Source organism: Panthera leo, chromosome C1, assembly GCF_018350215.1.
Source record: "Panthera leo isolate Ple1 chromosome C1, P.leo_Ple1_pat1.1, whole genome shotgun sequence".
Classification (NCBI taxonomy): Eukaryota; Metazoa; Chordata; class Mammalia; order Carnivora; family Felidae; genus Panthera; species Panthera leo.
The window spans coordinates 98,332,636-98,355,873 of NC_056686.1; the positions used below are offsets into that span (position 1 = coordinate 98,332,636).

At 50.9% G+C, this 23,238-nt stretch overlaps 1 protein-coding gene across 2 annotated transcripts in view; it reads left to right on the top strand.

Annotated features, from left to right (window-relative positions):
* The window catches only part of VANGL1 (VANGL planar cell polarity protein 1), a 47,723-nt gene extending 27,281 nt beyond the window's left edge, over positions 1-20,442 (top strand). For both annotated transcript variants that reach the window (XM_042953560.1, XM_042953561.1), the window contains 4 exons: positions 13,025-13,158; positions 14,671-14,803; positions 15,691-15,925; positions 20,142-20,442. In XM_042953560.1, the coding sequence (XP_042809494.1) occupies positions 13,025-13,158; positions 14,671-14,803; positions 15,691-15,925; positions 20,142-20,402 (763 nt within the window). In that variant the 3' untranslated portion in view covers positions 20,403-20,442. The remainder of the gene's footprint in view (positions 1-13,024; positions 13,159-14,670; positions 14,804-15,690; positions 15,926-20,141) is intronic.
* Positions 20,443-23,238: the final 2,796 nt, after the last annotated feature.

Below are 23,238 nucleotides of genomic sequence, written 5' to 3' on the forward strand. Positions count from 1 at the left end.
TTTCTGTTGTTTAAGCCACTCAGTCTATGGTATTTTGTTATGGCAGCCCGAGCTAAGACGGGAACATGACACAGTGGTGACTCTTGAGCCCAGAGCCCCAGGAAACCATGGGATCAATGAGCGCAGTTCAACCCTGATGAAACAGAGCTCATATTGTCCCTTCTCCGGCTCACGCCTGCGTCCTCACAGCTCGAGTGGGAGCCTTGCTTCTCTCGAATGCACTTGGGTTTTCTAGTTAGAAGTGAGAAAGCGAGAGTCTCTGGGGGAGATTAAGGTTATTCCAGTAATTCCAGGGCAGATCTACCTCCCCTTGAAATCCTAGGTCTGTGATCCTGGGTCAAGCGATAGCCAAGCTGGTAATTACACCGCCGATCAGATTTGACCGTCCCACTGAGCTGTGGGCCTTCCCTCTCACATTCAAGACTGGCATCAACGGGTTTGGTTAGGACCCAGCACCATTGGCTGCAAAGCTGGGGAGTGTTTTTAAATGACCACCGGGGATTTTGGTTCATGTCATTTATGATCATGGTTTCGTACACAGTTTTCATTTTTAGAGAGGTGTGTTTTGTTTAACTGCTTTTCATCGAAGACGTTTGCCAGTCCCCTAAAAAAGCAAAGGATAAAAACGAGTAAAAGCTGAGGAGTAGAGTGGAAAGGTTTTTGCTCGGATCTGCGTTGCTGTGGGAGAATTGTGAGGGCTGCCGTTTGCGGTTTGGCCCGGGGGTGCCTGTTCGAAGTGGCTGTAATGAGGGTGTGAGACGCTGGACACTGCAGCCCTGTGTTTGGACAGCTGCCTCTTGGCAGTGGCCACAGCTGGGAAGGCTTCCCTCGCACAGTGTCTGCCCGTAAGCCCTGCTCCGAGCCCCTGAGCGGCCAACCCTCACAGAGTGCAGCCACCGAATGGCCAAGGAGCCCGTGGATGCAGAACTGGTCTAGATGGCCTTCCCAAGGGGCCACAGGTGGCTAGGACATGCCAACACACAAGAAGGCGGATGGACAGGTGTCTGCATTCCCTGTCCTGCAGAGCCACTGCCCGGCTCCGCTCTGTGCCCGTTTTGGCTCCGTCTCTGCCGGCAGAGATCTAGTGGGCCAGGCTGATGGCCCTCAGAATTCCCGACTTTTCATGCTCTGCTCCCGTGGTTCTTCCCAAGGCCAGAGGTACTGAGGCTGAGAAATGGGAGGCTGGCTAAGAGAATGCCAGTCAGGCATCCCAGGTGGGTCTGGAGGTACCGTAGTTCCTATCTAAATCTCTGTCTTAGCCCCAAGCAGGCAGTTGTCTTTGATGTTTATCTGGTGTGATTCAGCTCAGTAATTTGAAACGTTGAGAAAGCTGAATTTCCATCCCAGGCAGGGCCGGCAGGTGCGGCCCAAATTGGACCATGCAGGGAGGTGGCGGTGTGATGGGGTCGGTGCCCTGTCCCGGAAGCAGGGCTGCGGACTCTTCGGGCAGACCATGGCAATAGCCAAACCTGCCGCTTACAGGGAGGCGTGTCTCAGGTTTGCCAGCATTTCTGCTGCGGGAAGGGCCGCCAAGAGGACAGCCCGCCATGACGGGATCACCTCCGAAGGAGGTCTCAAGTGTTGATGCCACACTCAGAACCGCCCGCCCCGTGGATCATGGCATCGTGGCCTAAAAGGGCAACACGCGGGACAGCGTTTTGTTGTCTGGCTCCTGAGACCAGAAGAACCAGACCGGTGCATGTAGCCGTGAGCTACCTCTCGTCCTCCCAGGGAGGGAGAGCGTGGTCTCTGCACATGTTCTCAGTGTGGTCTGCCTGACATTCGGGAGGGTATTTTCCAGGGTGATCATTTGTTAAGAGGGGGGACGTAAAGTGCAGAGAGAAGGGCCCCGGTGCTCCCCCAGGCTGCACTTTGGAGGCCATTCCTTGGTGACCAACCCCCTTTGAGCTGTTCCCGGCCTCTAGTGTCTCTGCCTCCTGATGGGAGCCCCTACAGGGCTTGCGTGCAGCCCCATTTGGTGCCTACGCCAGGGACACTTTCCAACCCATAAATATTGATTCAGAGAACTAGGTTTCTGCAGCTTCCGTGTGGCTGGGGAGCCCGCAGGCCGCGGTCCCCCCGGGAATCCATGCAGCCTGGAAGGGAGCCTCCCTGGGCCGCGCCAGCGGGACAGGGCCCCAGCTGTGGGGCCTCCGTCAAGGTCGGCAGTCTGCCTCCCATCCCAGGATCTCAGGCAGCAATGTGTGTCGCACCTGGCCCATTGTGACAGAGTCCCTGAAAATCCAGGCTTGTGCCCAACTCTTTCTACCGTCCAGTCCAGGTCTGTCAGTAAACACAAGCCGTTTCCCATTTTCGCCCCTCCCTGTCCTCAAGTTCCAAGGTGATCATTGCCTGTTCCCTGTGTGGGATTCGTGTAAGCCACATCCCCAAAGGCAGTCTCGAGACAAACATTTTAATTAAAAGGCAGGAGGGCCCAGAGATGCAAACGCTCTTGTGCGCGGTTCCCAGGAGAGGTGGCAGCGGCATTGAGGGGCTAATTATGCTCGTGTCTCTGGGACTCGGCATGAACATTGCTGCACCTTGTCCTGACTCCTGGTCACCCCAAAGTCACTTTATCTCTACGTCCAGGCCAACAGCGAAGGCCACGCATCCAGGCTGCGGCCTTGCTGATGCTTGTGGGGAGAAGTTAGTCAGATAGAACTGAGCCCATCTGCCGGCTCGCCCACACTGGGAGTTGTCCCAGAAAGTCGAACCATTTTAGCGTTTTCTCAAAGACCCCGGGTTCAGGCCTAAAAAGCCGCCGCCGGATCAGGCACACCTCTAAGAGTAGTAGGAGAGAGGGAGGCCTTGGTTACTGTTAGCATCCTCTGGATCTTCCTGGCCGGCTCTCCCTCTCTCCTACCCACACACTCCCTCTCTGTCCCGCTGTCCCCCCCTCACCGTCTCCGACCTTTGCCATCCTCTCAGCCTGGCCCTGCTCTTTCCCTGTCTCCATCTGTCTTGCCCTAAATACAGATGTGTTCACTTCCTAAAGCTGCGGTGGGACCACAGACTGGGTGGCTTAAAACAGTTTTCTCTGTCCGTTCTGGAGGCTAGGAGTCTCAAATCTAGGTCCTGGCAGGGCCGGGCTCCCTCTGAATCCTTCCTGGTCTTCCTGGCTTCTGCTGGCCGTCCTTGGCACTCCTTGGTTTGCGTCCACGTAAGCGCAGTCTCCGCTCTGTCATCACGTGGCGCTTTCTGTGTGTGTCCCCTTTTCTTTATAAAGATACCAGTAGGACCTTAACTCACTGTAATTACATCTGCAGGGATCCCATCGTGAGGTCCTGGGTACACACGTGGATTTGGGGAGACACTTCACCCCACCAACAGGGTCTCAAAGCTGTTCTGTGACTCAGCAGGGTGGCCCTGTCGCTGTTACTGTAGTTGTTTGGGAGGGTTGCTTCACACCAGCCTGCTTTGCCCACACCCCTTCCTCTGCCCGGAATTCACCTTACAGCCCGTTGTCCGCACGGCGTGGCCATCATCCATCATTTAACACTTAGAAACTCCGCTTCGCCTCCGCCGCAGATCTTCACCTGAAACCCTCCACCCCTCCCCTGGTCACAGGTTCTGTCACAGTCCGTGGGTCACCACCGACGGGAGCTTAAGCCTCTTAAGGTTCTTTTCACATCTGTTTCCAGGTCCTTGGGATCTAGCGGGTGCTCCTAATTCATACTAGCCTGTGAATGGTGTTGGAGAGACTGGTTGTTAGGATTTTTTTGAGTGTCAGCATCCTTAGCTGGCTAGTAGAGTAATGAGTACTTGCCCTGAAAGCAAGCCCTTGCGGATTTTGCTGTGACTGGAACCCTGCCTCTTCAGTGCCTTCCTGTCGGCACACACCGAGGTAACCAGATTAATGGCAGCTGTCATTTACGTGGGGCACTAACATGTAAGAAATGCTTCCACGTTTTTCACGCATGAAGAAAGCTGTTTTTGTTGACAGAGCTAAAGGGAGCAGATGAATATTTAAAAAGAAGTGGCTAGGGGCACCTGGGTGGCTCAGTCAGTTAAATGTCTGACTTCAGCTCAAGCCACGATCTCACGGTTCGTGAATTCAAGCCCCGCGTCAGGCTCTGTGCTGATGGCTCGGAGCCTGGAGCCTGCTTCAGATTCTGTGTCTCCCTCTCTCTCTGCCTCTCCCCTGCTCATGCTCTCTCTCTTTTTCTCAAAAAATAAATACACATTAAAAAAAAAATTTAAGGGGCACCTGGGTGGCTCAGTCAGTTAAGTATCCAACTTCAGCTCAGGTCATGATCTCACGGTTTGTGAGTTCGAGCCCTGCCTCAGGCTCTGGGCTGACAGCTCAGAGCCTGGAGCCTGCTTCAGATTCTGTGTCTCCCTCTCTCTCTGCCCCTCCCCTGCTCACTCTCTCTCTCTCTCTCAAAAATAAATACACGTGCAAAAAAATTTTTTTTAATTTAAAAAGAACTGGCTAAAACCTGCCTGAGGCCTCCCCACCTGGCCCTGTCAGGGGAGGGCCTTTCTAGCTGCCCGGAGAGACATTAAAGCCTGTAAAGCGCGAGGATCTCAGACCGGCTGAGCTCTAAAACCTGAATATTTCTGATTTTAATAGCATGTCTTAATTTAATTACGGAAGCCACAACCAAATCGAAGGAAAAGCGAACAAAACAGGGAGCTCTCTGTGTGTGCATGCGTATGTGTGCATATTTGCATACACGCGTTTCTAGGCCTCGGTGCCCTTATTTGCGCAGGAAGAGAGTTAAAAGGGGGGAAGTTTATGGCCACAATTGTTTCCTTCAAATATTTGATGAGCTTTCACAAGAAAGGAGGGTTTGGGTGCAGAAGGAAGCGGTGGCAGGACCCCTGGGTAGAACTTAGAGGAAGGTCATTTCAAGGCCAAGTGAGAGAGAACTTTCTTTTCACAGAGAGGCTGGTTGCCGTCCGGGGCGCCATAAAGAGAATCGGTATGTGGATTGGGAGTTTGGCCTAGACGGACTCGGATTTCTTTGCTTCTTGTGTCTCTGCCTAGGTGAGCATTAAGGTTCTCTTCCTTCTGCGAAGAGTAACATTTTGTGATTCAGGGGCAGGGAAGCTTAGGTCGTGCTTTCACCAGAGATGCACGAAGAATCGAGCCAGCAGCCAGCCTCAGCCCTTTGCTGCCAGATGCTCATTGCCCTTAGGAGCAGGACCGTTTGCATTCCATGGCCGCGTGCAGTTCACAGATGCTTTTCCTGCTCTTCTTTCGTTTGCTCTTCGGGACATCTGCACGCAGCCCTAGGTGCTCTCTGGCGTCTCGGCTCCGGGGACCGAGAAACAGGCCCCGGAAGGGAAGGGACTGTACAGAGCTACAGGGCCGCGGCAGCAGATTTGGGGTCTAGGCCTTCTGACTCTGAGGCTGCTCCTCGTCCACAGCGTGTATCATGGGTGCCTCCCGGGAGCAGGGCCCGGTTTGCAGGAGGCTGGGGTTGGCAGGAGACGCTGTGTAAAAACAGGCGGTAGCGCAACTCTAGGGTCTGAGGCAGTAAGGAAAGCTGTGCAGAGGGGATGTGTCCTGGCTTATTTCCTGTGGCAGCGCCCTGTGGCCTTGCTTCGGGCCAGGTACTTCGGAATGTAGTATCTCATTTAATCTTTCGAACGGACCTGAAGGGGCGCCTAGGTGGCTCAGTCAGTTGAGCGTCCAAATCTTAATTTTGACTCAGGTCATGAGCTCACGGTTTGTGAGTTCGAGCCCTGTGTTGGGCTCGCAGCCTCACTGGGATTCTCTCTCTCTGCCCCACCGCCACTTGTGCGTGTGCGCGCCCTCTCTCTCTTCCTCAAAATAAACTGTACAAAGATTTTTATTTTCATTTATTTTAGAGAGAGAGCACACAAGCTGGGGAGAGGGGCAGAGGGAGGGAGAGAGAGAGAGAGAGAGAGAGCGCCTTTAGCAGGCTCTGTGTTCAGTGCAGAGCCTGATGCCAGGCTCAATCCTATGACTCTGGGATCATGACCTGAGGTAAAATCAAGAGTCAAATGCTCAACTGACTGAGCCACCCAGGTGCCCCTAAATAAATATACTTTAAAAAAAATATACACCTAAACCAGGCAAGCAAGCAACTCCTCCTTGAGAGCAAGAAGGTAGAGGTCTCTGGTTTTTCTCCCAACCTAAATGCCAGCTGACCTTAAAGTCTTGGAAAGCCATAGAATTTGTATTTGTCTCCATTGATATTTAAGCTCAGGAGGTAAGTACAGGTGTCACCAGACTCCAGTCAGATCCTGGCCTATTTGGATCTTGCCCTCTGTCCCTGGAATTAAAAAAAAATTTTTTTTTATGTTTATTTTTGAGAGAGAGAGAGGGAGAGCGCGCAAGAGCGAGCATGGGGAGGGGCAGAGAGAGAGGGAAACAGAATTCGAAGCAGGCTTCAGTCTCTGAGCTGCAGCACAGAGCCCAATGAGGGGCTCGAACTCACAGACCACGAGATCATGACCTGAGCCGAATTTGGATGCTATTTATTTTTGAGAGAGAGAGAGAGAGAATGGGGGAGGGGCAGAGAGAGAGGGAAACATAATTGGAAGCAGGCTCCAGGCTCTGAGCTGTCAGCACAGAGCCCGATGTGGGGCTCGAACTCACAGACCGCGAGGTTATGACCTGAGCCAAAGTTGGACGCTTACTGACTGAACCACCCAGGCGCCTCTGGTTCTTTTCTTTTCTTTTCTTTTCTTTTCTTTTCTTTTCTTTTCTTTTCTTTTCTTTTCTTTCCTTTCCTTTCCTTTCCTCTTCTCTTCTCTTCTCTTCTCTTCTCTTCTCTTCTCTTTTCTTTTCTTTTCTTCTCCTTTTCCCAGTTTTTTTAATGTTTATTATTTCTGAGAGAGAAAGAGAGAGCAGGGGAGGAGCAGAGAGGCAGACAGAGGATCCACAGCGGGCTCTGTGCTGATAGCGGAGAGCCCAGTGTGGGGCTCGAACCCAGGAAGTTCAAGGTCAGAGAATAAGCGATAGAGCCGAGAGTCGTGCTGTCTGGGGCCAAAGCCCGGTACCAGCTGCTCTGTGCACACGGTTTCCCACAGCAGAGATGTGGAGAACAGTAGCAAGCGTAGCTGTGTAGGACATTGATTTGGTTTGGGTTTGGGCCTTCAGAGTTCATCTTTCAAAAATGTCTTTCAGGTTCTTAGGAACTAAAGCACGAACTCTGCTCCCAGGTGTTTGTCTCTGCCGCAGTGCATGGGCAGGGCGAGCCCCTTGTCTCTGTTCCCACGGCAGTCGTAACAGACGCCAAAGGCCATGACACGTCTCATTCCACCGTCTTTGTCCTGAAAAGAAAGTGGGCCAGTAAGGCAACATTGTCAGCAGTGAGTTTCACATTTAAAAGTGGCTGTCGAGGGGCGCCTGGGTGGCTCAGTCCGTCAAGCGTGCGACTCTTGATCTCGGCTCAGGTCATGGCCTCACGGTTCCTGAGTTCGAGCCTCGCATCGGGCTCTGTGCTGACAGGGCGGAGCCTGCTTGGGATTCTGTCTTTCCCTCTCTCTGCCCCTCCCCCGCTAATGCTGTTTCTCTCTCTCTCTCTCTCTCTCTCTCTTTCAAAATAAAAATAAAAAATTTTTAAAAAGGTAAATAAAGGTGGCTGTTGAATTGCCTCAGACGTGTGTGCTGACCCGTTGCGGGCCTGCCTTTCCCACGAGTTCAAGTTTGGGTCAGCCTGGGCCAAGCAGAGTAGAGGGGTGTGCTTTCGCTCTGGCAATGATGTCGGCTCTTCTGACCCTAAATATTCCATCGTCCGTGTGGTCTGTCACATACCTGGCATTCCTGTCCGTGTCTTTACGTGCAGGTTCAAGGGAATTTCTGTTACAGTTCTGCCTATCACCGTGCTGTTTTCCACAAATCCGTGTGGTCTGTGAGCAGTTATTTCCCTGGATCATGATGCAGGGGTGTGTGTTGGAACACGATATTGATTGAGCTCAGCCTTCTCTATCTTGCAGGGGGGTGGTCCTTGCCGTGGGTTTTGGGTGAGGCCATGTCTATAATCTGTACGTCAGGCTCCACCTGCCTATAATACGGGGTTTCTGCGTGAGGGTTGTTTAGTCAGATTACTAGTTCTCGGAATATGACGGCGATAAGAGAGATGGCAGGTTTCTCACCAACTTGATTGTTCTTGCCCCCACTCTGTCCCCAGAGACGGTCCGGTCTGGAGGCTGGGACTAGTTGAAAGATTCGCTTTTCTCCATCTCTGAGGCCCTTTTTGCCTTGGAAACCCCATGGTTTTATGAAATGCATGCTCTGGACTGATCGTATGCCTATTGGGATTCTGGGGTTTCCTGCAAGAGCAAGTTGAGCCAGTGAGTAGTATGTACTTGGGGGAAGTCATAGGAGGTGTCCCTTGCACACTGGGGACTTTGATGGCCTTGCTGAAGAGGGAGAGTAGCACGCTTGAAAACCTCACAGGTCCTGTGTGGTGGCTGTTGATGCTGTGCGTTTTAGGGACAGATCAGTGGTGACCAGAGAGTTAGAAAAGGCTTCCTAAAAGAAATTGGGCCTGCTTTGGCCTTGGAAGACCCCAAGTTTGGAAGATGGTGAAGGACAGAGGCTCGGAAAGATACTGAACCTTGACAATGGCCAAGGACAAGGGTGTTCCTGCATCCTGGCATTGTGGGCCATGGCTGAGGCCAGCACTGGTGCCCTGCAGGATGTCCCCTCGGTGGCTGCTGAATTGCTCTTTTACTGGAAGCCAAATGCCATATTAGTAGCATGTCACTTTTAACTTACAGTCAGTTGTCGGACAAACTCAGTCCACGGCATGAATCAGGATCCAGAATAGACATGAAAAAGACCTTAGACTTTGGATTGAAATAGACCTCAGACTCACGTGCCATAGCGGATGTCACTTAGCTGGAGCAGAGTTCCTCACCTGGGTCCGCCAAAGCCCTTTTCCCTATTTATACCCAGGCTGAGGATGTATGAGAACAGAAAGATGATTGCCAGAGGCGGGTAGGGAGACAGCACCTAGGAAGGAATCTGATAGCCACAGTGAAGGCTGGAGTACAGAAGAGATGTGAAGAAACAGCCTTGAGTACCCAGCATGGGGCGTGGGGACAGGTGGCCTCTGTCTCCTGTGGGGTCTGACATTTTCACGGGGCTCTGTACATGGCACAGCTCATAATTAACACATGAAACATTCATCCTGAGTCACCAACAAGGCTTAAGTCACGTGTAGGTTACTGTCTTTAAAAAGGTGAAAAAAGGCATATTGAATTTTTTTTTAAAGTTTGTTTGTTTTGAGAGAGAGCACATGAGCAGGGGAGGGGCAGAGAGAGAAGGAGAGAGGGAGAACCCCAAGTAGGCTCTGCACTCAGCACACAGAGCCCAAGTGAGGTCACGACCTGAGCCGAAATCAAGAGTTGGACGCTTAACCGATTGACTGAGCCACCCAGGTGCCCCACATTTTAATCCAGATTTCGCAAACATTTAAAAAAGATTTTTTTTAATGTTTATTTTTGAGAGAGAGATAGACAGTGAGTGAGCCTGAGCTGGGGAGGGGCGGAGAGAGAGGGAGACACAGAATCCGAAGCAGGCTCCAGGCTCTGAGCTGTCAGCACAGAGCCCGACGCGGGACTCGAACTCACGAACCTCAAGATCATGACCTGAGCCGAAGTCAGACACTTAACTGACTGAGCCACCCAGGCGCCCCACAAGCAGTTTTTTGAAGTTGGGACTTCAGTTATGTGTTATTTTTAGTTATGTGGAGCTTTCTGTACCCAGCATTGCTAGATCTGTTGAGTGGTGCACAGACGGTTTTCTATGGACGAGGCCATGCACCCCTCTTAGAGGCATTTCTAACCTTCCCAGGGGAGTCCCTCAGCTCCTGTGTCAGCTTGTCAGCCTGGAGTGGGGCTGGCCCGGTCCGTGGCTGCTCCTGGGAAACTCTGGTACCTCTGTGGAGGTGACAGTCCTGGGGAAGGCGAGCACTGCCTGACTTTTCCTCCTCATTCCGAACTGTTTTCCTGAGCAAAGGTTCTCGAGGACTCGGAGAGCCACACAGGTAACGTCAGCAGCTCCTTTCCCGGGTTCCCTGCCCCATCCCTGCGCGCTCCCCAGGGCCGCCTGGGCTTTGGCGTAAGTGGGCTTCGAGGGAGGCTTGTGGACTTGCCCGGTTTGGAGAGTGTCTGCCCGCAGCCCTGTGCCAGAAGGAGGCAGGGCGTGGGGTGGGCACCCCGGCAAGCGAAGCCGTGCTGGAGCTGCACCTGGGCAGGACATCCCTTCTCCAGGCAGCACAGCACATTGTCTGTGGTTTCAGGGTAGAGAGGCTGGGAAATGGGGCCACCGGGCTCCCATCCAGCTTTCCCTCTCCTGCCTAGCAGGCCTTGACTGAGTTAGCGGGATCCCCTGGGCTCCTCTCTGCGGCCTGGCTGGACAGAAAAGCCAAACCCAGCAACCACAAGAGGGTTTGCTTTGACGACGGGCCTGAGAATAGCCTGTGAGTTGCCCTTTAAGTTTTAAGTTTTGATCAGGGAAATAACTTTCAGCTGGAATCCAGGAGCCTAGGGATGTTTTCACCTTTCACGTGCATATGGTAGTGTGGGAGGAAATATCTGCACGTCAGCGTGTCTGTGTGCATGAACTGAGACATTGTGTGTGCGGGGACTTCTGGTCTCACTGAGCCCGGAGCCTCTGGAGAGACAGTGCACGGGGAAGGGGGTGGGATGGGTGCTTATGAGGGCGGGTGTGTGTGTGTGTGTGTGTGTGTGTGCACGCGCATGCACGTGTGATCAGGCCGCAGAGAGTCTCTGGATGGAGGGGTGGGGGTGAAGAAGTTCTTGTCCCGCTTTGGAAAATACTAGAGACAGCCGTCAAGGAAGAGCCGGGTAGTTCTGAGCTGGAGAGCCACTGAGCAGACTTAAGACCTGTGACACAAAACCTCGGCTCAGGGACCCCTTGGCTTGCTCAGGGAGTCTGGACCTTCCCTGCACTCTTCCCTGTGCTCCCTCAACCCACACGTATTCCCGTCAGGTGTCACAGGGCTTGGGTTCTCTGTAGGGCTGGCTAACGAGCAGCCCCTTGCGTCCTGCCTTTGCATTCCCCGGGGCTGGGTAGACGGAGGCACTCAAATGTGGAAGGGATATTGAGCAGCCGTGTGACTGAATGACTAGGGCTTTCAAAACGCGCATTTGCTCGTAGGACTCTTACTTCCATTATACAGGGCTGGTCTCGCCAGATTCTCCCAGCTTCCCATGAGTGTGCCTGTCGAGGCTGATACTAAGCAGCAGCCGAGGGTAGACCATTGATTGACTGAAGCACTGTTGGGATATAAGTGGGATAGCTTTGCCATGGCCCTGCTATCAGGGAGGTTAGCTGATTGACTTCTGGATCGTTTTTAGACTCTGTGCCAAACAAGGGGAGCCGAGCCGGGGTTTGACAGAGTGTCCAGCTGATAGGTTAGGGGGCTGTGTTGTCTTTCTGTGAAGTGCACATCCCTGAGCCACTCAGAGAGTTACAGTGGCCATCCAGGAATGGAGGGCAACCCTGTCCTGGCACCTGGGCTATTGTAAGTGACCCTGGTAATCTCACCCACTTAGCAGGGGCTAGGAAGGAAAATAAGCAGGGCAAGATAAAAATAAATTTGTAGAGTTGGTGTCAGCACGTACACTGTCCCACAGGGGCCTCGTGTCACAAGGAAAGAGCATAGGCTGGAGGTTTGTAAATCCAGATTGGAGTTCCAGCTCTCCTGTGTGCCGATCAGAGATTTTTTTTTTTTTTTAAGTTTATTTATTTATTTTGAGAGAGAGAGCACACGAGCAGCCGTGGAGCAGAGAGAGAGAGGGAGAGAGAGAGAATCCCAAGTAAGTTCTACACTGTCAGCACACAGCCCGACAGGGTTAGAACTCACAAACTGCAAGGTCATGACTTGAGCTGAAACCAGGAGTCCCATGCTCAACTGACCAAGCCACCCAGGTGTCCCTGGTCAGAGATTTTTGAATGACAGTTTTCTTACCTTGAATGGTTGTGGGAGTCAGACACGACGGTATGCGAAAATCAGTGCTGTATGAACCCAAGTTTTTCTTTGAGGTGGTGAGTGTCCTGACCAAGAGCAGGTTCTTCTGCCGCCAGTAGGGAGTGTGGACACCCTCCTTCCTCTGCCCCTGTACCTGTTGGCCTTAGCTCTTCCCTGCTGCTCTCCTAGGGGCCTGACCTTGGGCAGGGAGAGCCCGCTGCGTATGCCTCTCCTGAGGGCCAGAGACAGCAGAGGGCCAAGGGCAGAAGGCCTCGTAGACCAGGAAAGGTCAAGGTCTCAGCTAAGGGTTCAAGGGGTCTTGCTCCCTCTGAAACATGGAGCTCCAGCTGGCCTGGGGCAGATAGGATGGAACCCAGAGGAGGGATGGGGATTAACTAATATCTGCAGGCAGCATGCATTTATGTATTTATGTGTTTATATTTATTTATTTTATGAGAGAAACAGCACAAATAGGGGAGGGGCAGAGAGAGGGAGAGAAAGAGAATCCCAAGCAGGCCCCGCGCTGCCAGCCTGGCCACCCAGGCGCCCCACTGGAGCCGGCTTCTATCACGCGCCCTCTGCCCTGTGTGGTTGTAGTTGGTTCTGATTTCTAGAAAACCAAAAGCCCAGCCTTCCTTACAACAGGGGCGATGGGGCTTAGAGGGAGCCCCTGCACGGAGACCTGAGAAAGCTGAACCTACACTTGGTCCCTTCACCCGTTAGCCCCGCCACCATCTGTAAGGCTCTTGACCCTTGTGGGCTCCTCACTTCCCTCGTTTGTAAACTGAGAAAAATGGGAAAGTTCCGTGCAGCCTAAGCAAATCTAAGTTGTAACTGATTCCTTTCTCAGCTGTTGTCTCGGTGGGATGTGGCTAATGACATAGCCGGGGAGAAGGCACAGGAGCCGCTTGATGACGGAACTCAGTCTCACCTTTAAATTCTCGTCCCGGAGACAAATGGGGTGGTGAAACCCAGGAGCCGCTGCCAGTCTGCCAGGTTACCCTTGGTGTCCTGACTCCAGAAGAGGATTTTTTTTTTTTTTTCATTTAGGACCTGCTAATTCAATGAAAAAGCATTGCATTAATTTTGCCCTCTTTTCTCAGTATCCAGCGAGCAGCATTGGTGGTTCTGGAAAATTACTATAAAGATTTCACCATCTATAACCCCAATCTCCTAACAGCCTCCAAATTCCGAGCAGCCAAGCACATGGCCGGGCTGAAAGTCTACAATGTAGATGGTACGTGCCTTGAAATGGTGTCTCTCATTGGTGGATCTAGGGAGCACAGTTTGGGCAACTCTTTAGTTTCAACCTTATGGTCCGTCTGTTTGGTTCTCCCTCCCCTCAGTGTCCGTCTCTATGGTACATTCTCAGTTCAGAACCATTTTTTTGCTTTGCTTTGCTTCTCTTTTTCCTTTTCTTTTCTTCCCCCTCCCTCCCTTTTCTTCCTTTTGTTCTTTCGTTCTCTCTCTCTCTCTCTCTCTCTCTTTTCTGCAGGCAGACATACTTCCAAAGGAATGTTGATTTACAGCCCACACATGTGGGAGGTTCATTCATTTTGGGATTTTCTGATTGAAAACAATAGTGATGTACGTTTCCTGCATCCTGCTCAGAAAGCCGCTTTTGAAATTTTGGATAAGCTACCCACAGACTCAGCTCCCTAGGTCCGTGGAGTCAGTAACTTTCAGTAGTTCAGGCATCTGGTGAGATACTTACAGGGATTTCTCAATCCTGGCTAGGAGCTGGGGCTGAGTGGGTGGCCGGAGGCCAGAGGCCAGCCGGGGGACGTCAGAGCTGCATTTCAGAGCTATCAGATGGTTAAGTGCAAGAAACAGGACACAGTGTCATTTCTTGCTCAGTGCCTTGGGTCAGGGCAAGAGCTTTACAGACCCTATAAGAGGATCATATTGTTAACAAGTCGAGTGATTTATGGATGGTGTCCATTTTTACTGGCGATATCCTCCCCATTTTTGGCAGGGGGAGGTGGTTTCATGAGATATGCACTCTGGTGGGATTCCCAGAGGGTTGGTAAATTTCACCTGCTCTGAAAACTTAGCATAAATTCCCACGAGTGAAACCAAGTTATTAACTAAGTAGTTGATACAGAAGAAAGCATGTGATCTGCCTTGTCCTTCTGAAAAGCGAAGGTGGTCTGTGGGCAGCTGGAAACAGGGCCGCGAGTTCCAAGTCTGTATTAACAGACAGGCCATATTGCCAGACCTCAAGTCCTTTTTTTTTTTTTTTTCAATAAACACTGTGACCACTGTGATATTCCAACATGGCTTGCTGTCCTGTGCATAATCCGTGTCTCCATGTCCCTTGGCTTTCTTTTTTCTCTGTCCTCGTTCTCCCCATTGCGTCTCATTCTCTCTCGTTGTCTTGTTGCCGAAACGTGATGTTCCACATACCCTTTGTGGCCAAACTGAAACTTTATGTAGCCGATGGTGAGTAACCTCTTCAGTGTACTCCGTGTGTTGTTTTTGGCCAACGTTTTAATCACCTCCTCCTGAGTTCTTTCTCCATTTCCACTGATCCCAGAGGGCTTGGGGGAGATTTCCTTCCCCCAGGGAGCGCACTGAATGTGAGTACAGGAGGTCCTGTCCACCCTCCTGGGAAGCTCCTTCTGAGATTTGTGTAGGTGCGGGTAGGCGGGTAGACGGTACTGACAGACCGCGGTACTAGCTTTCTGCTATACTTTGCGGCCCCATGGCATTAAAACCGTTCTTCCGCCTCCACTGTCCTTCCCCAAAGGCCCCAGTAACAATGCCACTGGTCAGTCCCGGGCCATGATTGCTGCTGCCGCTCGGCGCCGAGATTCCAGCCACAACGAGTTGTATTATGAAGAGGCTGAGCACGAGCGGCGGGTGAAGAAGCGGAGAGCAAGGTCTGTCGTCCCCCCACCCCACCCCGACATAACCCCCTGTCATAGTAGACTTTTTATTTATTTTTTTACTGCTGGAATGAAATCTCAATGTGTAAATGTGACATGCTCAAGCCTTAGGACTGTCTCCCGTCCCAGGGTTTCTCAGACTTCGGCGCCCTCGGGAGGGCTTATTAAAGCACGGATCTGAGGGTCCGGGCCCCACCTGCAAAAGTAACTGACTTACTATTCAATGGGGCTGGAGCTGGGCCCAAGAATCTGCACATCTTACAAATTCCCAGCTGATGCTGAAGCCGTTGGGCTGCGTGGCCCACGCTTTGAGGGGCCCCCCTCCTACACCCCCAGGCCCTTGTTGGTTTCCAAGTTCTGATCACGTGAACGGAAGCGGACAAAGTTGGTTTCCATCGTGGATGCTGGGCCCCTTCCTTCCTTTTCCCCCCAAGGCTGCTGGTGTGGGTGGCTGGATCAAGGGGGATACAGCTCTGGTTCTTTGCAAGGCTGCTACTGAACCGCCGGCCACCCCTCAGCGTGTGCAGAGCCCTGTGTGTGGCCAGAGTTTGAGTAATCTTACAGCTCTTTTCCTGTAACCCTTCGTTGTGGAGATGGAAGGGTTGAAGCGAGGCCCCTGAGCTCATTCGTGGCAGAATCGACTTGAGCGGTCATCCCCCCGTCCTAGGGCTCCTTCCTCTTCACCCCTCTGGCTCCCCTGCCTTCCTTTCTCCCTCTGTCCCCTTTCAGCCATCTGGACTGACAGCTAAGGAGGTGAGCCCTGGCTGAGCTGGCAGGCCGGGACGCAGAGGCGGGCGGGGGCCCTTCCAGACCCTTTAGCACCGCTCTGCTCTCAAGCCTGCAGCGGGCCCCATCCTGATGACTGTTCTGTTGCCCGCCAGGCTGGTGGTGGCCGTGGAGGAGGCCTTCATCCACATCCAGCGTCTCCAGGCCGAAGAGCAGCAGAAAGCCCCAGGGGAGGTGATGGACCCCCGGGAGGCCGCCCAGGCCATCTTCCCCTCCATGGCCCGGGCTCTGCAGAAATACCTGCGCACCACTCGACAGCAGCATTACCACAGCATGGAGAGCATCCTGCAGCACCTGGCCTTCTGCATCACCAACAGCATGACCCCCAAGGTGCCACCTGTCCCTGAGCCTGGGAGGTCCTGCCGTCGGGTGTGCCCGGGAGTGATATGGTCAAAGTCTTCTCTAAAGCACCGACTCGTGAGAATTCATGACTCCCGCTTAACTTTGTATTATCTGGGTGCGATTGGTTTTTGTTAAATGGCCCTTTGATAGCCTCTAGGTTCACACAGAGGAAGGACTTTGACTTAGAGACAGTATAGGCAGTAGTTAAAGGAACTCGGCGGGTTCTGGAACCGAGCAGACTCCTTCTAACCTTCCTCCTCCACCAACAAGCTGGTCACCTTGGGCAAACACTTCAGTGGCTCTGCGCCTCACTTTCCTGCTCTATCCATTGGGGCTAATGGTTAGTACCTACCTCATCGGGCTGCTTTGGGAACTCAAAGAGCTCGTTCATATGAAGTGCTTAGAACAGTGCCCGTCGTATGGTAAAGACTGAATAAATGACTGTTATTAGTGGAGGAAAGAATGCCAGCACTCTGTTAGGCGTTTTGGATGTCGTGGAGTTTGTTTTACTTGAATGGTGTTTTGAATTATGACATGAGCATACTTTCAGGGATATTGCAGGAAACGGCTGTGCATCTCAGAGAGGGCTGTGGCCAAGGAAGCAGAATAGAGTAAATGACCTGTCACCAGACAGAGGGGAGCTCAGATCCCAGCTCCACCAGTTGATTGGTTGGTGACTTTGTAGAAGTCACTCTACATTTGTTTCCTCTTTTATAAAATGGGGACAGTGGCAGCATCTACCCGATAGGCCTGTTGTGTGAAAGTCATGTTAAATGTGGCAACACGACGTGTAAATCACAAGGTAGGGAGTAAATGAGCTTGGCGTACAGTGCTCGTGAAACGATTGGTGGCTTTTGTTCTAAGGGCCCGTGTACACGCATCGCCCTGTACATGTACAACGTGTGGCTGTGTTGTCACTCATCAGTAGCAACTGTCAGGAAAGCAATACAGAAATATTCAGTGGGGGTCTGTAAGGTTTCATTTCCAATTTCTTTGACTCACTAATTCCTCTCCTAGAAAAAGTATTCAGCGCAGTCAGATACATACACAAATATACATGAAGGTGATTTTTGCAAAATAATCTGGAATAACTCCACGCCGGCCATCACTTAAAAATAGAACAGTGGCTTATAAATCACTGTATGTCACCTGTTAAAAATAGAAGAATCTTTGTTAGAATATTAAGTTACAAAAAACGGAATGCAAGAAAGTACGAGTATGATACATCTACACATGCAAAGTGATAGCTGATACCATGTGGGACGGAAGCCGTTTTCCTTTTATTTGAGATGTCTTACTGTCCTGGTTGCTTTCGTTTTTGTTTAAAAAATGTATACTTTTGGGGTGCCTGGGTGGCTTAGTGGGTTAAGCGTCTGGCTTTGGCTCAGGTCATGATCTCACAGTTTGTGGGTTCGAGCCCTGCGTCGGGCTCTGTGCTGACAGCTCAGAGCCTGGAGCCTGCTTTGGATTCTGTGTCTCTCTCTCTCTTTCTCTCTCTCTCTCTCTCTCTCTCTCTGCCCCTCCCCCCCCCCCCGCTCATGCTCCCTATCTCTCTCTCTCTTTCTTTTTTTTTCTTTCAAAAATAAACATTTAAAACAAAAATGTATACTTTTTCTGAATTAAAACTCATTTCACACTCTTTCTTTGTGTAAAAATCCAGGCATTAAAGAAAAATATAATGTGCAAAGGGAACTCTCCATTCTACTACCCTAAACTGTTCATAGTGATAAGGAGTCAGTATGTATGCTTCCAGAGGGGTGTGTGTGTGTGTGTGTGTGTGTGTGTGTGTGTGTGTGTGTGTCTGTCTGTCTGTCTAAAGTAGAAGTGGGAAAAAAAGCAAACCACAAATGGGAGCTTATGCACACACATGCACACACACACGCAGTTTGGAAACTTGCTTTTTTCATTTAAAACGATCCCTTGGCTGTTTTCCCATGTCAGTACCTTCCAGATCTCTGTCCTACAGATCTAACTCGTTCTCTTTAGTAGTTGCATCTTATTCCACTGAATAGCACGATTTGTTTAACCAGGGCTTACGATGCACATCTGGATTAAGATCTTTCACTAGTTTAAACCAGGGCTCAGCTGTTTTTGTTAATCGAGTTTTATTGGAACACAGCCACACCCTTTTATTTCCATATCGTCTATGGCTGCTTTCTCTCTACACAGACTGAGTTGACCAGTTGTGCCAGAGTGTGGCTTGTGAAGCTGAAAATATTTACGTTAGAGAAAATGTTGCCAACCCCTGGCCTAAACAGGGTTGCAGCAAATATCTTTTTTACATGTCTTTGTGCATCTGTGTAACTATTTCCGAAAGATAAATTTCTGGTAGAGGAACAGCTAGATCAAAGGTACAGATCTTGCCAAATTGTCCTTCCTATGCATGTTACTATTTTACACTTTTGCCTCTGAGATAGGATTGTTTATTTCTCCCACACAATTGATGTGTTGGGTGTTACCATTCTTTTTAATCACTGTCCTTATGATGTCCAATGATGTCTTTAATCATAAGAGGAAAAAAAATATTTTTCATTTTAATTCCTATTTCTTGAATTATTAATGTGGTAGAACATCTTTTTTACTATGTTAATTTTCTATTAATATTTATTCTATAAATTATTAATTTCATTTCTCTGATTGCTGAGTTATTTCTTTTTCTCATGACTCATAAGAGCTGTTTCTTTTTTGTGAGAGAGAAAGAGAGAGAGGATGAGCAGGGGAGGGGCAGAGAGAGAAAGAGAATCTTAAAAAAAAATTTTTTTAAATGTTTATTTTTGAGAGAGAGACAGCATGAGTGGGGAAGGGGCAGAGAGAGAGGGAGACAGAGAATCTGAAGCAGGCATAGAATCTGAGCTGTCAGCACAGAGCCCGACGCAGGACTCGAACTCACAAACCATGAGATCGTGACCTGAACCGAAGTCGGATGCTTAACCGACAGAACCATCCAGATGCTCAGAAGGAGAGAGAGAATCTTAAGCAGGGGCTCAATCTCAGAAACCGTAAGATCATGACCTGAGCCAAAATCAAGAGTCGGACGCTTAACCGACAAGGCCACCCAGGTGCCCCCGTAAGAGCTATTTTTATATTAGAAGGATGTTGAGGCATGGCTGTACTTCCCGCCTTAGAATATAAGCGTACAGATCAGAAATAATATACTTGGCAGCAGAGTGAGGTATAGAAGGAAGGGGATGCACATAGAAACCATCCTGTGTCTAGGACCAGAGTGCTATATCCCGATATATCCTGTCTGAATTGCTGGCTCATTCTTTTCTTGCAGCTTAAGCGGTGTATTTATTGATTTAATACACCGCTGAGCCGAATGTCACACGGGAGTCAGGCCAGTGATTATAAGCGCTTGGAGGAGGGTGTGTTCATGTGTCCAGAGGTTCAGGTGGTGGTCTGAGGAGATGTAAACGCCCAGGAGGAACAGTGCATGTGGACACCATTTGGGGCAGAACGGGGGCAGGGGGTGCTGTCCAAGAACTCCCAGGAGCTAAGGAGCTAAGCACTGTTGGAGCGGAAGGACAGGGACATGGGCTCTGGCATCCCTCGGACTTGCCCTGTGCACATTGGTCCCACGGGAGATCACCATCGCTCACACTGGTTGGGTTTCCCTTGTGCCATGCGATGGTTGGAGGTAATCTTTTCATCCCCACAGCGGCCCTGTGAGTTAGGAGCTGTTACTCTCTCCACTTACAGGGAGGTTAAATGACTTGTCCGCAGTCACACAACCTGTGAGTGGTACAACATGCATTTTCAAGCATACAAGTATATCCTTTTATGTGTTAGGCTTACATTTCCCTGGTGTCCCTCGGGGCCAGCCCTTGCCCTGAGGAGCTGTCCGTGCAAGAGGAGGCAGGCCCAGCACAGGGACAAGTGGTGGCATGTGTGGTGGGGCCGAGCCTAGGCTGGGCTGGTGCCTCAGCGATGGCTTCCGGGCAGATTTGGATGCCAGCCACCACCACCCCCACCCTGCCCCACCTCTGGTTGGAAGTTGGCAGAGGGGAATGAGGACGTCCAAGGAGGTTTCCCTACCCAACAAGGTCTCCGTTGTGAGGGTCTGATGGGAATACGGTGTGATAAATTGAGTTCCATCTTGGTTTGCTGGGAAACATTTTCATTGGCACAGGATGAATAGGTCCCTGGTGGCACTGCCGTGGACGTGGGGTGATTCTTCCCTGATGGCCTTTCCCCTCTTTTCCAGGCCTTTCTGGAACGTTACCTCAGCGCAGGCCCCACCCTGCAGTATGACAAGGAGCGCTGGCTCTCGACGCAGTGGAGACTGGTCAGTGATGAGGCTGTCACTAACGGACTACGGGATGGAATCGTTTTCGTCCTCAAATGCTTGGACTTCAGCCTCGTGGTCAATGTGAAGAAAATTCCATTCATCGTACTCTCGGAAGAGTTCATAGACCCCAAATCTCACAAATTTGTCCTTCGCTTACAGTCTGAGACCTCAGTTTAAAAGTTTTATATTTGTGGCTTTATTACAAAAAAAAAAAAGAATATATGAGATATATATATATATATATATATATATATATGTATACCAGAGGGGCATCCTTTTTTATTCTTCTTCATCACTGACTGAAACTGGCAGATGATAGACCAGTGTCCTTTCACCATCCGCACTTTATTTGGAAGGAAGCAGGGGATGTCCACCCTGGAAAACAGTGACTGACGACATCTGACTTTTGTGGATGGGACTTCTCTAGAAGCTGTTCCCTGGCGCTTCTGTGACAGCTGTAAACCAAAGCGGAGCTGGTGGCTCTCAGGAGCCTCGCCTTACAGCATCTAGTCCCCGCCTCTCGTCCAGGACCACGCCCTCCTGTCACTTCTGGTCCACCCCCTGGTAGAGCTCCCGGGGGACACATCTTTATTCTGTTCGGGGAAACCAGACACGACATGTCCACACATGTGTTTGTGTAAGTAAACGTCCAGCACCACATCACCCACGGGAGCCACGGGCCGTTCAGGAAACGCCTGCCTTCATCTTTGTTCTTTGTTGCCTTAAGTGCTGCAGAGAGAGGTCACGACAGAAAATGTGCACTATCCGTTTACAGCTCTATGTGATTTCATGTTGTTTTCTCCCCCAAGGAGAAAGCCTGCCTGTCCTGTTTCTGACCCTGCTTCCCTCGAGTTGAGCAGGTAGACCTTTCCTGACCCCACGATTGCCCACCCATCTCCCTCCACCTGCCCTCCCCTGCATGCACCACACACCGGCCAGGGAAGGCTGCCAGGACCTGGCTCTTCACGCGGGCTCGCAGGCTTTGTGCGCCGCCTCCAGTGGGCCCCGGGGATTGTTTGCACAGGGAAGCGTAGAATGCCTACCAGCTAGAACACAGGGCGAGCAAGCCTGCTAGGCTGTCCCTCCCAGGCTGCAGTGGGAGCCCCCCGCCCTCCCGGTCCTCCTCCCGGCTGCTCATAGGGACCAGGCGGAAGACTGACACCGGGACTCAGGGACTGGCAGGTGCAGCTCGGAGCCTCTCATTTCCCGCGGAGATGAGTCCTCACCAAAGCTTCAGAGCCGGCTGCCCTGCCACGGGAGACCAAACAGTGCCCGGCGCAGTGACAGCTGCTGCTGTCCGCTCCCTGCTTTCTGACCACCATCACTGTGCAACTCGTCACCTCTGCCACTTAGCACCAGGGAAGGAGCTGCTTTGGCCCTGGTGCTGGAATTTCTTGTAGTTATTGGGAAAGTGGGGAGAGGGATTGGGTAAGCGGCCGAGCTTGGGAGAAGGAAAGGGAGGGAGCCAGTCTTAGGATCCCGAGCCGTTCATCTGTGATCGGTTTCTGAAATGCCGCTGGTTTCAGTGGGCTCACCCCTGGCCAGAGGGAGCAGCCGCGGCTTGGGGGTGGGGGTTGTGGCAAGCTGACCCAGCGGAGGCCTGCTGTAAGGGAGACCCTGTCTGTGCCTCCGTCTGCCTTCCTGTATCATGGCAAACCTTTACAAAGTATTTGGCCTTGCTTTTCCCAGGAAGTTGGGGGTATTCAGTCACCTCGCTTTAGAAAAGGAGAACGCTGTCGGAATGTTCTCTGTGTGTGTGTTGGCTCGTACCTTTACTGGGCTGTGCGTTCCAAAAGTGGTGCAGTATTTGTGTATCATTTTTCAAAATCACAATTGGCTTTGGATATTGGTAACGCACCTGTACCTGAAAAAGTAAACAGCATTCTCGAATCAACAGCCTTCCGCTCAAAAAGACAAGCGTTGGAAAAGCAGAAAGGAGACACCAGTCAGTGTGGCCTCGAGCCAGGATGTGCTGTGTCACTACATGGTTCTGTTTATGAAAAACACATACCATGTAACCATGGTGCTTTTTTCCTAGCTGTTGCCTTTAGGTCCTTTCAAACTGGACATTCCTTATGATATCTTTCTCAGGAAATCTATTTTGGGAGATGGGGCAAGGAAAGGTGTAAGTGGATTAGACTTTGGCTGTGCAGCAGTTCTAATGTCCCAGGCTAAGGGTGTCAGAGGTTTCTGCATCAGGGAGGGACACAGTGGCTGGAGACGCCGTAAGTCCATGGAGTTCATATACAGGACACGTAGTTCGTAATGACACTGTTCATCAACGTTCTAAAATACTGTGCCTCCGACCCGATCTTAAGTCCCCAGCCCAGGAGTTACGTTGGCATCACTGCCTTGGTGTATGTATTCCCAGCAGGGTGAAAAAGGGTTTAAATTAAGGAATTTGTTTTCTCTCTCCCCTCCCCCCATCCTCCCTCCCCCCAGTCTTTGCATAGGAGAATGTCAGCCTTTCTGAAATTATTGTTTCGGTTTTAAATTGGATATCGATTTTTGACACTGGCTTCGTATTGAGTCCCCTTTGAAAGAAGAACAAAATAAAATGTAGGATCTTTGGATAAAGCCTTTGCACTTTCAAAACCTTAATAACTCGAGCTGCTGGTGCAGTGGGAACATTGTAAATGACATTAAAGAGATTGAAGGTTTCAGAAAGCTGCGTCACACAATCGAAAACGATGCGTTTTCATTTCAGTCCATGGAACCAATAGGCTATTCTTTTTAAAAGAGGGTAAACTGCCTGAGGGCTAGTAAAATATAGGAGACTTCACATTAGACGAGTCAGGATTTCATTTGCCTTAAATGTTTATAGATTTTCTATAACTTTCAGCCTAAGGTATTAAAACATGAATGTTCAATGTGAGGAGTAGAGGACCCCGATGAGGAGTGCGTGCCTGAGATCACTCTGTTCCCTGCTGCTGTTTTAACCAGTGGGTAATTTTTGTTCTTCGGTGCCTACTTCTGATGGTGATTATAATTTTCAATCGTCCACGAACTGCGT